Here is a 16,556-nt window from a genome sequence, read left to right on the forward strand (position 1 = left end):
CAGTATATACCAATTACCAACACACAGTAAACAGAGAGAAAATTGAATTGGCCTCTTAATTAACTTTGAATAGATGGGCCAATTTTATACTCGTTTTGACTCAATACAATATCCCAACTGCTACAATGTGAAATGTTGATTAATAAAATAATAATGAAAAATACTGTAATACCTAGCTAAATTTTCTGCATAATGTTGGAGGGTTATACAAATAAATTGAACTAATGTTGAAGGGTTATACTAATAAAATGAACAAAATAATACGGAGCATGAAGTACAATAAGAGCCTCTTGAACAGCGTACCCTATAAGTTGGTTTTAGCTTCTGCCCAACGATCAGATCCACTGTCAATGTACTATCAACAATCCCTTTCTTGAATCTCGATTAAGCGAGTTCTTGTGTTCACTGTTTTGTCATGTAACTAATTTTATCATATTTGTACTTATCATCAGAAAAATTCAATCAGAGCTGCTTGACAAGCCCACCAACAGTGATAACAGAATGAGACCCAGACATGCACATATCTTCCAAAAATGGAATTGTTTTCCACACTCTCAAAGCCATAGGTGTTGGGCTTTCTGCACAAACAGAACAAATTAACAAGTGATATCCCATATCCATGTTTTGAAACCAGTAATTTGATAAAACTATACCTTACCTTTACTGAATTTATCATTCTGTGTGCAAATAGCAGCATAATGAGTATCAGCCAAGTCAAGAAGGGCCAACTGCCATTCCCCAGTTTGAAACTGAGATGATTCAACAGCAATATCAGATTCCTGGTATCACCATGAGGTGGAAGTGACCAAACATGTTAGAATTTTTAGAATAGAAAAGAAACACAGATAGGTAAGCTGCAAACACTCGTACAATTTTAGCTTCAAAAAATCAGCAATATGTTAACATATAGAAATGCTAGCATTTTTTTTGTAGTACACAATAATGAAAAAGCATCTAATAATCTATCCAGATCCTGATAAAACCAAAATCAAGTTAGAATAGGATATCGCAAAACACGTCTGGATTGAAGATTGAGCATTAATGCCGAAATATTAAGAAAAGCTTCTCAAAACAAGCCTAACAACATATTAATATACTACTGCATTCCAGGATATTAATCTCAAATTGAAGGTTCTTAAAAATACAATGAAAAGGTAAAAATTCAGAATCACAGATTGCCAAAAGGGGCAGATGAAAATCCTGCCTCACTTGAAAATCAGACCAACAAAACTACACCAAACCCGGAACACATGATTCTGCTCCAGTCCTCAGCTCTAACTTTTGGCAAACTACAAAATGATTTGCTGTAGAGCAAAGCAGCGAAACCCAGAGACTGAACTAATGGAACAAGTTTCTATTGACTTCTTTTTTTGGTCAAGTTTATTAACTTGGTTAGCTGACCAATTTCTACAGTGACTATCTGTATCTGCCATCCCCTCTTAGAACAAAGCCCTAGTCAAATTTAAAGGGTTTACATTTAGCTTAAGTTTAATGACGTTGGTTTTATACATTTATTTCTTTTCCTAGCTAGGTACTTTCTGGAATTTAGAATTCCAAGTGTTTTAAAGTTACCCACCCCTTATTTGTCGACCTACTTTCCTTCTACCCAATTGTCTGCTTTTTTTATTTGTAAGATCATTTGGTGATCAAAATAACTACACAATTTTGATCACATATTTAAATAGATGTACTAAATAATTTAAAATCATGTGAGATTTTATTATAAGCTTTTTACGCAATTTACATATATTTTATAAAGATTTTAAGATAACATAGGACAAACTATGCATTGGAGTCTGTGAAAAAGATATGTTGTGATGGATTGAGAACAAACAATGCTCTTCCTAGATGTTTTTAATCTAGTTGTAATATAAGCTCTTCTGTTCTTGTTAAAAAAGAGAACATATGTGGTATATTCAAAAGGCACTATAGTGGTAGGATTTTGCAAAAGATGATAATTTGAAGGAACCATAAAATCAGCAATCCGAGTCTGGACTAAAATTACCGAAACATTCTAGTCCAGATTGGTTTTAAACAGATTAACACCCCATTGATTCTTAAAATCTTATTAAGCCACAAACCTTCTTTCAGTCATATAATAACATCTAGCTACAAGATCTATTTGAAAGGGCATCAACTTCGTCAAAAAGGACAGAGAACATCCGAAGGAATACCTCAAGAGCAGCAGTTTTTGAAATATTAGACTTATTCTTTGAAGAAGCTTTGAAGTGAATCCTGAAGGTCTTAAATGGAGTAGCCGAAAAGCCCCTTCCTATTGCTTTTACATAAGCTTCCTGAAAGTTTTAATTACACGTGTAAGGTGAGATATTAGCATCAAATACATTAACTGTCAACTACAATTTCAAAGCCAAAGAAATATACTGAATAGAAAGGGCCAATTCATGAGATTTAAGAGCTTATGGACTTTCAGTCTACATACATAGATTGAGTGTAATTTAATTAATGCTTTTCATTCTTCCCCTTAACATTGCAGACATTTACCAATTTTACCTTCACATGCCTTGGTTAATGACAAGAAATGGATGGTTCCCTTTTCTAAGCAATATAGGTATCAAACACTTTTCAGGAACTCTCATATACTTTTTCACAATCTTGAAAGGTAAAATTGAGGAAAAGTAAAGCAGTTTTACATTTATAAATCTGTATTTCTTGTCGCCTGAAATTTTCAATAAAATGAACAGTTTTTCACACACATGTCACACTTGTACGTGAAGTCTTATGATATAAACCATATTATTTATTACCTTGAGTGTCCACAATTTTATAAATTCCTGGCGTTGTAATTCCGGTTCTGAAATATTGGCCAAGTGATCCACTTCACAGGGAGAGAAGAAACGACGAGCAAATGATATGACATCATTTTTTGTTTTTCTACTCTTATTTTCAACATCAATTCCAATCTAAATGGCACAGAGAAACAAATCAAAAGTTTGCATCAAGTAAGCAGTCATAAGCTAAAAAGGCAGAAAAAAGTATATCTCACAGGAGAATAGGTTGTAATTCCACAGGCAATCAAGGATGAGGTGTGTGACAAATTAAAATACAATGGTGGCCAACTTATATCAGGTACGTCTTGCCAATCAACCTACAAAATGTAGAGCAACCATAATAAGAGAAGATAGACATATGACTAACCAGAGTAATGAAATCAACAGTTAAATAAGGGAAGTCGACAATAACCTCGGGTTTTCCATAGGTGTTTTTCTTAAACTTCAAAGATCTTGGGTCAACAAAAGAATTTGTCTGATCTACCATAAAATGCAATCAGAAAATCAATAATTCATGATTTAAGGGTGACATTTCTGTTATAAATAAACAGATGAAATAAAAATTGTGAAGTCTACCGCTTGCAATGTTAAGAGTCCTAACTTAATAGGTCAAGGGTACAAGCCCAGAACCTCTTTTATTGTGGTTCAGCAATATGGAGCTTATCATGGTATCCATAATTCCATATGCTACAATAGCATCAAATGAAAGAACACACTCTAGAAGCCTCCATAACCATGCTCAAATTAAAGAGTCAGCCAGTTATTCTTGTTCCAGACTTTGAAAGATACACACACATGTAGCACATCAACACAACCCAATATGCCAATGAAGCATTAGGTGTATATTAATCAAGCATGGAAGTTTGTACATTTATCAGCAGCTACCAAACATTAAAAAAATTTTTAAAATAAAATAATAAAACTCATAATCCAAACAATTGATGAAATTTGGTTGCTTAGAGATGCCCGATGAACAAAATATTTCTAGAAGCCATTGCAAGCTAAAAGGTCACCCAATCACTGGAAACTCAAAAACCCTTAGAATTACCACAACATACCCTATGACCAATTAAATTTACACAAACAATTTAAAAAAAAAAATCCAAAACAATTAGAGATGAGTACTGACATCTAGCAATGGTAGTACGAACTAGAGCACGAGCTAAGAGGGCTTTCTTCCTGACCTCATCCTCCGGGAAGCTAAGAACACTTTTTTTCTCGGAAGGGGAAAGGATATCCAAATATTGCTTCAAGAGTGATGAGCTCTTTATTTCATCAGGAATGACATACCACAAGTGAGTTTCCCTATAAAAGTTCCACGGAAACATCAAATTTCTATTGATTACGACATTAAAGTGAACAAGCCAAGCAAGAAATTGAAAAAATTAATCTAAATCCATTCTAATCAAAGTTGGAGAATAAAGGTAGAACATATGTACCCTCGAGGTGGGAGAGGAAGAGGATGCAGCGGCTGACAGGAGAGAGAAAATTGTCTGTTGAAGCAACGCATGTTAGTTCATTATAGTTATGGATTGATTGTTGTCATGAACTAGTAAAATTTAGGAAGCACCTGCAGACAAAGCACAAACAATTGAAAACTAAGATGGAAAACCTCTCATATTCCCATGATATATACAATATACAAATCAGCAACCTCATTATTTTCATTCTTACAAAGTTCAAAGTTAAAATAAACGATAATGAGTTCACCTGCAGGCTGCAGCTACAGCTCATAAATCCTTGATGTAATTCTTAGATTTATGTCATTAATACATTCACAAATACAATTTTGTACACAAAATAGTTGTCACTGTTATACACAGCGTAATGCATCAGAGAATGGGGCTTAATTAGCTCAAAAATGAATCATGATTAATACCATGCGATCAAGATTGTGTGACAATTTTTAAGTCTTCGGTTAGATTATGTAATAAGCTTTGTAATTCTTATTGTGCGCAATTCTCACTTAAATTGAACTAATAAAATAGCTAGAAGTAGATTATTGGGCTACCCTACCCAATAACCACCTCTAGATTAATCTAATTATGATGTTGCTGAGATTCAGAGATCTGTTCAAGGCTTAGGCTCAATTTTACACCTATATCTAAGTCAACCACTCAAAGGAACAAGTAACTCATCGAGTTCAGTATATGAGCAAGACCAGGGAATTCTATTTCACTATGCTGAAGTATCAAAGGATCAATTCAGACCATTTTGGAGTAGGAACAGTCGTCAGTGCTAATCACGTTTAACACGTACATCCTATTTCACAAATATAAAGTTTGCAGTGTCAATCCTAAGGGTGCTGCACTCTTAATAACATCAGCATACTCAAAGGTTCAGAGAAAGTTCAAGTTCCTACAGTAAGAAGCTTTTATTCAAAATTTGTACACTACTTTATTTCTTAGTCTTTTCAATTTGGTTCAACTATTCAAGTATAAACAACAAACTTCAACCATTTTAAAGGCAGAAACATCGAATATAAAAACACAATCAAGGAAGTAATTCTTCGAACCTTAAATTGGCATTCTCATCTTTAATTTCTAAAACTTAAGAGCAAAACACGAAAGTCAGTAACCTAAGGAAGTAATTCTTCAAACCTTAAATTGGCATTCTAACAAAGGCATTATTTTCAGCTCATTTTTAACAATTCAAAAAGCAGGTCAACAAATTGATGAACAAATATCAAATTACAGTAAACAATATATATAATCATAAATATAAATTGGAATTGAATTTAAACCTTAAATGCTTCCTTCAAAATTGGTTCATCAGATGAATTGAAGAAGAAAGCGCTAAATGAAATTGTTCTTGACGAATTCCGATGAATTAATGATTTCTGATAATTTTTGGGGGCAAATTTAGGAGTCCACTGCAATTAACAAAGTTAAAGATTATACAATGAACTAGAAACTATGTGAGAAGCAACATTATGCAAATATGCGTGTATAATCTTATGCCTTATTTTTTTTTTATCAAACACTAAAATTGATTTGAAACTCATTGCATTAATCTAATTCGTTTAAAGCATGAGCCATGGCAAAAGGGCAGTGAGGGAGAAAAGGTCCATTCTTAAAGCTCCTCCTCAAAAAGCTTCAAAATTTACATTAAATTCTTCTCAATTGTCAGATTAAACTCCAAAAATCACATTAGATTCTTCTCAATTATCAAATTAAACTCCAAAATTACATTAAATTCTTCTCGCTTACAAAAACTAGCGTACGTTGCACATAGCAAGAACAAAATCAATCGTTATAAACATTCATAAGTTGAGCAATTATAACAAAAAGTTAAAAATCCATTTTTGAAGAACCCTAAAAAGGCTAAAATTGAATACACTGATCAACGATAAACCCTAGATTGTGAAATTGAAATTCAATGATTTAAAAAAAATGTCTTACCTCAGAAGCAGCTTCAATGGTGGAAAGAATACTCAGAAGCCTATTCAATGGAGAATTCGGAGTACGCTTCAATGGCGAATGGCAAGCCAATCAAAAGAGGAAATTCCTAATTTCTAAATTTGATACTCACTTCTTTATACTCAATTATCAAATTTCAATCTGACGTTTTTGAATCAAAGGCATTTTATATACCTCTTGTATAGTTGTACCCATATCTTGATACTTACGGTTAGGGCTGTACACAGTTTGGTCCGGACCGTAACCCGACCAGACCAAACCGTAGCGGTTTAGTTTGGTTTGCGGTTTGTAACAATACGGTTTGGTTTCGATTTTTTAGTAAATACGGTTTGTGGTTTGGTTTGGTTTTTCAAAAATATAAACCAAACCAAACCGTAAACCTGTAAACCGTATTTTAATATTTATATACTAGATGAAGCTCGTGCGATACACGGTTTGTTTGAATTTTTCAAAACAATTTTTTTTTTTGTATATATGTGCTAAAATTTGTTATATATTTAAATAAAATTCATAATATCAAAAGATAATATTTTAAATATATTTATTAAAACTTTAAAATCTCATTCGCCAATTTTGCTTACATGGCGTTTGTATTATTTAATTTCAAAAGAAATTAATAATCTCTTATTTTATTGGCTAAAACTAAAATTTATAATCATACGTGGCGCATTAAGAAAATTAAATCCTACATGGCTCTCTAAAAACTCGGGGAAAAACTCTCCTTTACATATATATACCAGTGTATAGATCACAAAAAATAAGTTGAAAGATAAATGAGAAAGAATTTATCATTTTTTCTTGGTCTAATTATAACAATATTACCCCCCCCCCCCCCCCCCCCTCCTTCCCCGTGGGCCCGACCAAATTCGATCTCAGAGAAATATAGAATAGCACATCAAAAGTAAGCCTAATAAAGGGATACTAAACTTGGCAATCTGGCACTCAGAAGGTCCAACCACTTGCAACGAAATCGCTTTCACACCATTAAGACCCAAATTCTAAAAGACCAAAAGCAAGGCAAATCGCTATACACTGGAGTAAATTTACCACATCCCTCCCTTAACATTACAATAAACTTACATTCCACAAGGACCGCAGCTCAATATCTTTAATGTTACACCAAAAAAAGTCAAAGTCTTCAAAGTACATATCCAACGAGTTAGTGAGTAAGGATATAAGTTTCCTAATCCAAGTAACACGACCTTATTCGCAATCTAGTCACACAGCTAGTATAAGACAAAGCCTACAGTAAAAAAGAGCAGAAATGATAAGAATGGAGATCCAATGACACAAAATTCTTTGCCAATCCTGAACAAATACTTCCGATTTACCATCATCTCTACGCCTATGCCAATCCTAAACAAATACATCCGATTCACCATCATCTCTACGCCTATGCCAATCCTAAACAAATACATCCTGAACAAAACAATTCCATATCTTACGAGATTAGGCTTGAAAGAATTTGAAAAAACAGAAGGAAAAAGAAAAAGGTTTATTTGATTTGATATGATGTGAGTAGAGATTGAGGAAAGATTACAATACTGTTTGCTCTAATTTTGAAGTATCGAATAAATCTCTCACTCTTACTTCCTTATTTTCCTGCTTCAATATTATACAAACATAAGAGTAATCAAATGTAAGTGCATTAGTTTTCTTTTTCTCACTTCCCATTCCAAAAACAATCATCATAGAAATATTTGATAATGACAATCATTCTGCTTCACCTAAGCTCTATTGGGGTAACACTTAAAAAACAATGTTCAAGGAATTGTGTGAATAAAATAAAGGCTTTTGGTTTATGCTTGTTCGGCAACCTAGGAAAATGTCAAGTTTTTATCCTTTTAATGAAAACAGATCGAGATGTTAGTGAATCGGATGTATAATTGTTCAAGATTGGCGAAGATGTGTCATTGGTTTGCGGTTATTATTATTTTCCTTGCCATCATAAGAGTATTAGTTTTCTTTATTTCACCCCACATTACAAAAAACAAACAATTCTTCATCAAAAGATTCAAACTTGAATCAACAAATACTCCATATATCATACTTACAATCTCAAAGTTAACATAAACCAGAAATAAGCTAAGGGCGCTCAAAAAACAATCATAACAAACCCCACTATCATAATCCCAAAAATGTCACAAACGTAGAAAAAACCCCAAATTGAGGGTAATTTCGTCCGTGCACTGGCCTACGGTTCATAAGGAACAGTTCCGCCAAACTTCTCTCTTTTTAAAGAGTGTAGATTTAGGGTATGTTCTGATTTACTGGACTAAACTGAATATTTTTTTTAGAGCAGGTAACCGGTTTTTGGGATTGTTAGAGGAAAACTCAGGGCATACTTAGGGTTATTAGAAAATGAACCTTAGTTGGGATTACTAGATGTAAGCCCGTGCGATGCACGGTTCTAGTAAATCATTTTAATTTAATTTAAAATTTTGTATATTTATGAAGATCATTCATTAGATTTATGGATAAAATTCTTAATATCATAAGATAATTTTTTATTATGATATTAAGAATATCATCTGAACTTTTTTTTCCCCTTCTATTATAAGACTGTAGTTGCAGACTTACTTTTTCAATCTACACATTCTTCTTTTGGATTTACAAGTACTTGACAAAATTTCCTTTAATTGGTGCATGGACATAATCCCTTCAAATACAAAATAATAATATTAAATTATAATTAAATTGTTTAACAAAATTTAATATGATAAGTAACACAATTAGATTAGGTAGAATAAACAAAACATACATCTTAGAATATGATGAGTGATGATCAATTTATTTTGTTTACCATTAGAAAGCATTGATATACTTACATTTTTTTTTTCCAATATTATTTGTTAATCAACGAATTAGTCCTAAAAAAAATTCACACCATGAAAAAGAGTAGATAAATAATATTCACATGTTTGCATTTTTGTATTATATAGTTTTAATGAATTAAAACTCATGGTGGATTAGTTGTGCGTGTGTAGTATATATATAGTGTCTATTTATAATAGAAAAAAATATATATTTTTGAGAGGATGTATACAAATCTTTAATATCATCATATCTTATACTACGTATATATGTGTAGCAAATAAATCTCTTATAAAATTTTTTATTATCTAATCATGATATGGGTTGCTAGATAAGATAAAAATTGAAGATTATTGTTGTTTTTTTTGGCAAGTAAAATTATAAGACACAAATCTAATTTTATTGGGTTATTATTAAAATAAATTAAAACTACTTATAAATAAGTAATAAAAAAAAACCATAGTTATGTTTATCAAATCCTAATATTGAATTAATAAGATAGATATTAATTCATAAGTAATTTGCGTGGTTTGATGGTTGGGTTTTGGACTTTTGGGGATTGAAATGTGAGTTTTTGTTTTATTTATTTATTTATTTATCTTTTTGATGTACTTGTAATTTATCTATGTAATTGGATTTTTACTTTTTTCCCATGAAAATAATTTAATTTGTTGATTTCAATCTACGTGGCATTAAAATCGGAGATATATCAAATCTAATTCGTCACTTTTATCTAGGTGGCGAGTGAATTTTTTAATTCTAAAATAAAATAGAATTCTAATTTTTAATTGGTCAAAAATATACCTTTGCTTATGTGGCGCGTCGAATGCTCTCCAAAAATGCCTACTTTATTTATATATATTAGATTAGATTAGATTTTTTAAATAAATTAAAATAATTATTATATGTTATAAAAAAAATAATAATAAAAATAAAAATAAAAAAAATGAAAAATCAAAAGAAAACTATACGGTCAGTATACTCTATACTCATTCTCAATACTTCTAATTTAATAGGTATTATAACTTCAATAGGTATTATAACTTTGTAATGGTAATCTAATTTCCTTTGCAATGTAATTTAATCCCTTTGGGCTAATCATTTAAATTTTATATAAATTTATTAAGTATTATTTGACAATGTTTAGGAAAAAGATGTCGTCTCATCATAAACTGCAAACCAAACCGCACCAAATCGCATTATTACGGTTTGGTTTGGTTTGGTTTGGAAAATTGACCAAACCGTATTTTGTGGTTTGGTTTGGTTTGGACTAAAACTGCACCAAACCAGACCATGTTCACCCCTACTTACAGTACCTCTTCACCTTTTGTACTCACTTCGCGAATCGCGACACCGTTAAATTTTAATTATATTGTATTTTGCTAACGAACGTCCCAGAACGTTGGATAAGCATTTAAAATATTGCTTAAAATGGTATTTAATTTGGGAAATCATGACAAAATCACGCGTCGATTGGTGTAATTAATGTTTATTTTAATTTAATCTTTCTATTTTTAGCTAGCTTATCCAACGCCCTCAGGGAGTTTGTTAGCTTTTGCCATTTTTTTTTTTTTGGATAGATTATGTTCTACGGGGTCGGAATTCTTCACAGACCCGACCTGGGTTACCAGATAGACAATTTGGAAGATAGGGCGAAGGTAAGGAAATTCCATCATCAAATTGTTACTAGTGGGGATTGAACTTCCAAGATGTTTTCCTTTCCATTAGACCAAACTTAGTTTTAGCAACACCGTTAAATTAACAATTGCTTTTTAATAAAGATGGATTTATATTCCGTACTATGGTGAAACTAATACGGTTTAAATCCGGACCGCAAACCAAACCGAGTAAGTAATGCGGTTCGATTTTTTGTTAATATGATTCAATGCGATTTGAGAAATGAAAAAATTGCTTTGATTTCGGTTTTTGGATTTGAAAATTCGAAAACCAAATTGAAATATAGACCCATATCTAAATTACAGCCCATTTCTGATTTTTAGCCCTATTACATAAGGCCAAAAACAAGTCCTATAATATTGAGTCAAGCCCAAAAAAGTTACAAATCAAAGCTCAAAACACTAGGCTTTTAAATTTTTATTTTATTTTTTAAAAGCCGAATTAAAAACAGTGTGTTTTGGTTTGGATCGTATAATAATATGATGCGATGCAGTTTGAATTAATATGGTTTGGTTCGGTTGGGCTATAAACCACACCACAAACCGAAGTTTCACCCTACTCCATACTTCGTAAATAATAAGTCGCACAACATGTCAACATCTACTTCGTACAATGAATCACTTTACTAGCTGCTCATTTTAAAACCCTAAAAAAGCTTATTTGGAGATATATTTGGTAAATAATCATTCTTTCAATCTTTTTACTAAATAGTTAAGATTTAACGAGGGTATCAAGAAAAACTTGTTGGGAGTAAATAAATGGAAATACATATTATTTGCTTTGGGAGTAAAATAAATATTTTGGTAAATGAGAATAGTTGTTTTGAGATTATGTAGATATTTTAATAAATGAGAATAGTTGTTTTGAGATTATGTAGATATTTTAATAAATGAGAATAGTTGCATTGCATGTAGGTAGATATGTGTAAAAATATAAATGCAAGTGCCGAAAGAAAACGACAAAAATAGAAATGTAATTACAAAAAAGAGACCCGCCCCATATCCGCCCCGCCCCATACCATCTTATACCCGCACCATATTTCTTTTAGAAGAGTTTAGAATTTATGAAACTTAATACCCTCTAAGACCCAATAAACTTGAATAATGAAAGTTCAAATTTTCTTAACCTAATTTGATATAATTGTCATTAATGTGATACAATAGAGCATCATGGCAATGGGTTTGGGACGATTTTGGAGCGGGTATGAGGTGAGTATGATTATCCAAGTGGGTAATGGGGGCGGGGATGGATCCTATCTTGTACCCGGTGGGGCAGGTATGGATGTGGATATTGTACCCGTCACGAGTGGTGGGGCGGGGATGTACATAAAATTTTTAGGCGGGTATGGGTATGGAGGTACTACCATCCGCATCCGACCCGCCCCATTGCCATCCCTAGTAGAACCTCCCTTATTTTCCTGCAAATGATATTAAATTTACATGGATCATAAAGTGTTGTCATTGTCTTGTCAAAAATTCAGGAATCAGGACAAATGATCTTCTCAAGGTATTCATACTAATTCTATGCCAGAGCTCCAAAAATGTGTTTCAAACTTAAGTCATAACATGCCATATTGTCAACTATACAATGTTATAAGCAAATTAAGGACTTGATTCATACAAAAATCCAAAGCCTAAATATGCTTTTAAAACATACAACTGTTAGCTCTTCTGGGGTTAAAAAGGAAACATCCCAAATCACTTCAGAACAGGTTAACAGCAAATCACCACTCATACAACATATAAAATCATCCAAGAAAAGCCATAATAGATACTAAATACATTATTCCAAAGCGAAACTACAATTTCGACTTTGGATCACCAGCCACAAAAGATGTAGACAATACAACCATCCCCCCAACTGAAGACATGGATCTATAATAAAGCAAAGTAAGCACAACAAGATTTACCGCCAAGCTTCAATTCTCTCATTTCTCGGTTTCACACTGCTAACAAGGATGGATCCCTTAGTTTTCTCTGCTGACTTAGAGGCAATCTGAACAACCAGTTTTTCGTTACTCTTTCTAGGTCCCTTTTTAGTTGTAGAAGTCTGTCCAAATTTACTATTCTTCTGCTTGTTAGATGGCTTGGTTTTGGTGTCTTGAGGTGTCGATTCCTCTTCTCTGTTATTGCTAACTGAGGACTGATTTTCTCCAGGAATGACATTAATGTTCTCAGCCGAGGTGGCTGGTTGATCGGCTGCAGCACGGTTCATGGCTTCAGAAGTACGGTTTTCTACAACTTCTAGCTCACTTTCAGTATTCTCCTCATGAATGGTTTGCAAGGGAGTGTGACAACCATTGTCACCTGAAGGATCCCTACTGTAAGAATCAAGAGCAGAATCTAAAACCGAATCCTCTCTTTCTTTTAGAGTCCTTTCGATGAGTGTCTTCAGGAAATTCATCACTTGGACTGCATGCATCAACGCCGTTAAAGGGTCTGCCATCTGCATTCATGACAACAGCATAAAAAATCGCCTAAACGCTTTAGCAGTTTAGCTCATAGACACACTAATTAGGTCCGGACAGAATAGAGAAGCTGTGTCCAAAAATCAATACACAAAACCCAAAGTATAGCATGATCAAAAAGAAACTATAATTAACCTTCAGATATAAACTTTCATTATTCCCACCTAAAATCATTATTTGTGATCACTGATCAACACTTATGTCAAACTGCATGGCTTTAGAATTTTTTTTTTTTACTTACATGAGTCATGTTTGGAGCAAACACCATAGCAACATTACGCGCATTCATTTTGTTCATATGCTCAAACTGTGCAACATCAGCCATCAGATTGACAGCCCAATCCAGAAGAGCAGCTTCTGTTGGGGGAAGAAGCCTTGCAAGCTGAAAGCACTCCTCTTCTGTCTGCGATTCCATGACTTGCTCCGGGGAAAGACAGTCTAAAACACCAGTTGGAAGTTCTCTGAACCAAGCCTTAAAAAAAAGAGCACAAACAATATGATTATTCACCATTTTTATTCCATGCCATAAATGTTAAGCAGCTATAGCTCTGATTATATTTCAGGCACTACCTTAATTAAACCTGCCAGGCAATGAACATCGACATCATCAGGAATTAATCCTCGGTTTAGCTGATCTCTGACAATATCTTCTTGCCCATTATCAGGATTAATTCTGAAAATTCCTTCTGCCTAGAAATTTACATTTTAGTTTTAATCAATTGCAAGCCAAGGAAAAAAACATCATTGAAGTTATGGTTAAAATAAATGGTAAAGAGAAGAAAGAAAGTGCTTACTTCGAGACCTCCTAAAGCATACAACCGATGTTGCATTAGCAAGAGTATTGTAGGCACACTGTTTCCTCTGGTGTCAAAGGACAGTTGCATGGAATTGGTTGAGACTCCAAAAACTGTGGTACTATAATGAAAAGCACAACAGCCAAATGAATTTGCAAGCTTAGATCCATAACAGTCATAATAAACAGATCGAAAAACCATGATTCGTTTCAAAACATTCCACATACAGATGAGAACCACAAAAGCCTTATGTGAGTTCATATATTACTATACTCTTAGCTAAATTAATCAACCATTATGCAAAAACTAGTCTTATTTTCCATCTTTGTCAGCAATCAAACTGTGCATTTCTTGAATTCTGAAACCCAATACCAACTACTAATCGCGATATCAGCATCAAAGTATTGTTCTTAGGGTCTATCCTTTTGAATTACAGATTCACAATTTCAAATTACTATTCAAATAATGTTGTATAAAAATAATTTGGCCCAGAAAAAAAAAAATTACTTCGGCCCCAGCATATCTACTTGGAGGTCCCTGGATTTAGACTATGAGGAACCACCTTTACCTCTTTATTATCCCCTACAAACAACTTTATGGATTGAAAATGGTCCCATTTCTCAAGACTTTGCCTCTTTTACCAGCAATTAAAACCACAGTAACTCAAATTATGGTCTAAAACATGGTGATTAACAGTTAACAAAAGCCGGAAAAAGGGGGAAGGGATTTACAGAATTGTATATTTATATGGCATATCAATAGCTAAATTGTAATAATTCAAACACATTTTTTGGACCGACTAAGAGAAATCTTATACAACGGTTGTACCACATATATTTCCATGGGTCGGATTAGGTCTACATGGGTTACAGTGAACACAACCTTAGCATGTTAATGAAATTAATTTGGACCGTCAAAAAAAAAAAAAAAAAAATGGTTTTGCTTCAGAATTTATATCTCAAACTTAAAATTCAAATTCAAAACTGAGAAAGAAGAAAAATTTTTAAAGTGCATAAAAACTCTAAATAATTCACTCACTTCTTAAAACAAATGAAAATCAAAAGACATTGTTTACCATGAAGAAAGTACTTCACTTTAATGTAATTTTCAAATTTAAGAAAAAATTAAAAAAAAAAAAAAAAAAAGTCAAATATTAATTCAATTCAAACAACAAAACAGATACAAAGAACATAACATAATCAATCAAAGAATAGCATTTAAAAAAAAACACACTAATTACATAATCAACACAACTATTAATTCCGAACAAAGAGATATAGTAGTCACATTGCAAATTCAAATTACACAATCAACACGACTATTAATTCCGAACAAAGAGAGTATACGTCGTAATTACCTAGCACTAGGAGCTCGTCTAGGGACTTCAGGCTCAAATTCAACAGGAAGACCAAGAAAGCCATTGAACCGATCAAATGTGACATGAGCAACATGCCTCACATTAGTTGGCAATCCAATTTCCATCCCACCAAAAGAAGTATTCGAACCCGAATTTGAAGTTGAAAACCCTGATTTAATATCACAAGAAGAACACCCAAATACAGATCTCCTAAAAGCAGTGAAAAACAATCCAACAAATTTCAACTGAAATTCTCTTTCTTCTTCTTCAATTTCTCTCCTCCTTTTTCTCTCTCCTCCACCCAACTCTTCTTCTTCAGAACAAGTATTACTAGTATTGATAATACTATTATTATTATTGTTACTATTACTATTATTATTACGACTGTATTGTTGGTACAAACCATCATTTCTAGTGAGGCTACTTTGAATTGAACTTATACTTGAAGATTGCACTACTTCTATACTCATTTTTGAGAAATTAATTAATACCCACTAATTTATCTTCAATTTAAATCAATACCCACAATTTTTTTTAAGGAAAAATCCTACCTTTTTAGGAAATTGAGTAAAAACAAAGAAAGAAATGTTGTGGGTATTTATATTTTTTAATAAATTTTGGGGGAAATTTAAAAAATTTGATGAAGAAGTGGAGTTAGATTGAAGAAAGGGATATGGTTATGGAAGGTGGGACTAAAGCATCATCAATAATTTTTTTAAAAATTAAAAATTTATCACATAAAATAGAATTGCTGGTAAATTGATTGAGCCTGGAAGAAGCAAAGGAGAGATTTTGCAGTTTATGATTGGTGAAGAAAGATGGAGGAGAGAGAAAATGAGGAATTTAGAATGAAAGAAAGAAACAGAGAAAGGAGAGAGAAGCTTGTTTGTGTGTGCTTCAGCGGGAAGACACAAACTTGGAATAGGTGAGAAAGAGTAATAATCAATAATCATGAGTTATGAGTAATTAATATAGTGGGGGTTTTTCTTTAATTTGACTACACGTTCCTTAATCCTTAAATGCATAATTAGCATTATCTCATTATAGTAACAACAAAAATAAGGTTTTTTCGGTTAAATTCTAAAAATGTTATGTAATGAGTTGTGAACGGCTCGAAACTGAATTGTGTTTATGACGACCTAAAATAAACCAGGAAAAAGGAAAAAAAAATACTCGTATTATGTCAGCAGGCTTGATTTGGCAATTGACAGTTTGACACCGTTTGAACAAAAGATTGTC

The 16,556-nt window shown here is 32.7% G+C and overlaps 2 protein-coding genes across 4 annotated transcripts; both read right to left on the minus strand.

The window, feature by feature from the left end:
- Positions 1–83: 83 nt before the first annotated feature.
- On the minus strand, positions 84–6,327 carry LOC145617970 (uncharacterized). 3 transcript variants are annotated; one of them, XM_081672745.1, is made up of 10 exons: positions 6,191–6,327; positions 5,533–5,661; positions 4,229–4,359; positions 3,919–4,094; positions 3,202–3,269; positions 3,005–3,106; positions 2,766–2,921; positions 2,175–2,294; positions 659–749; positions 84–578 (listed from the first exon to the last, which is right to left on the minus strand). In XM_081672745.1, exons 3-10 carry the CDS (start codon positions 4,297–4,299, stop codon positions 463–465), a joined length of 900 nt encoding a protein of 299 aa, XP_081528871.1. In that variant the 5' UTR covers positions 4,300–4,359; positions 5,533–5,661; positions 6,191–6,327; the 3' UTR covers positions 84–462. The 3 variants fall into 3 exon arrangements, with proteins under 3 accessions (XP_081528871.1, XP_081528868.1, XP_081528870.1); XM_081672742.1 differs by having other exon boundaries at positions 659–779; XM_081672744.1 differs by lacking the exon at positions 5,533–5,661 and having other exon boundaries at positions 659–779.
- Positions 6,328–12,249: 5,922 nt separating this feature from the next.
- On the minus strand, positions 12,250–16,237 carry LOC145617283 (rho GTPase-activating protein 4-like). The gene is made up of 5 exons (XM_081671978.1): positions 15,318–16,237; positions 13,961–14,081; positions 13,737–13,856; positions 13,408–13,638; positions 12,250–13,144 (listed from the first exon to the last, which is right to left on the minus strand). The coding sequence occupies exons 1-5, from the start codon at positions 15,785–15,787 to the stop codon at positions 12,605–12,607; spliced, it is 1,482 nt and encodes a 493-aa protein (XP_081528104.1). The 5' UTR covers positions 15,788–16,237; the 3' UTR covers positions 12,250–12,604.
- Between the last annotated feature and the right edge of the window lie 319 nt (positions 16,238–16,556).

The sequence above is a fragment of the Chenopodium album genome, chromosome 26 (assembly GCF_948465745.1).
Source record: "Chenopodium album chromosome 26, dcCheAlbu1.1, whole genome shotgun sequence".
Taxonomy (NCBI): Eukaryota; Viridiplantae; Streptophyta; class Magnoliopsida; order Caryophyllales; family Amaranthaceae; genus Chenopodium; species Chenopodium album.

Excerpts from the sequence above, each read along its gene's own strand:
- LOC145617283 (XM_081671978.1), bottom strand. The coding sequence starts at position 15,787 with ATGAGTATAGAAGTAGTGCAATCTTCAAGTATAAGTTCAATTCAAAGT. Across the intron at positions 13,857-13,960 it reads ATGCTTTAGGAGGTCTCGAA|GCAGAAGGAATTTTCAGAAT; the intron begins GTAAGCACTTTC and ends GTAAATTTCTAG. Across the intron at positions 13,145-13,407 it reads TTGCTCCAAACATGACTCAT|ATGGCAGACCCTTTAACGGC; the intron begins GTAAGTAAAAAA and ends TCATGAATGCAG.
- LOC145617970 (XM_081672744.1), bottom strand. The coding sequence starts at position 4,299 with ATGCGTTGCTTCAACAGACAATTTTCTCTCTCCTGTCAGCCGCTGCAT. Across the intron at positions 4,095-4,228 it reads CTTCCTCTCCCACCTCGAGG|GGAAACTCACTTGTGGTATG; the intron begins GTACATATGTTC and ends GAACTTTTATAG. Across the intron at positions 3,107-3,201 it reads ACACCTATGGAAAACCCGAG|GTTGATTGGCAAGACGTACC; the intron begins GTTATTGTCGAC and ends TACATTTTGTAG.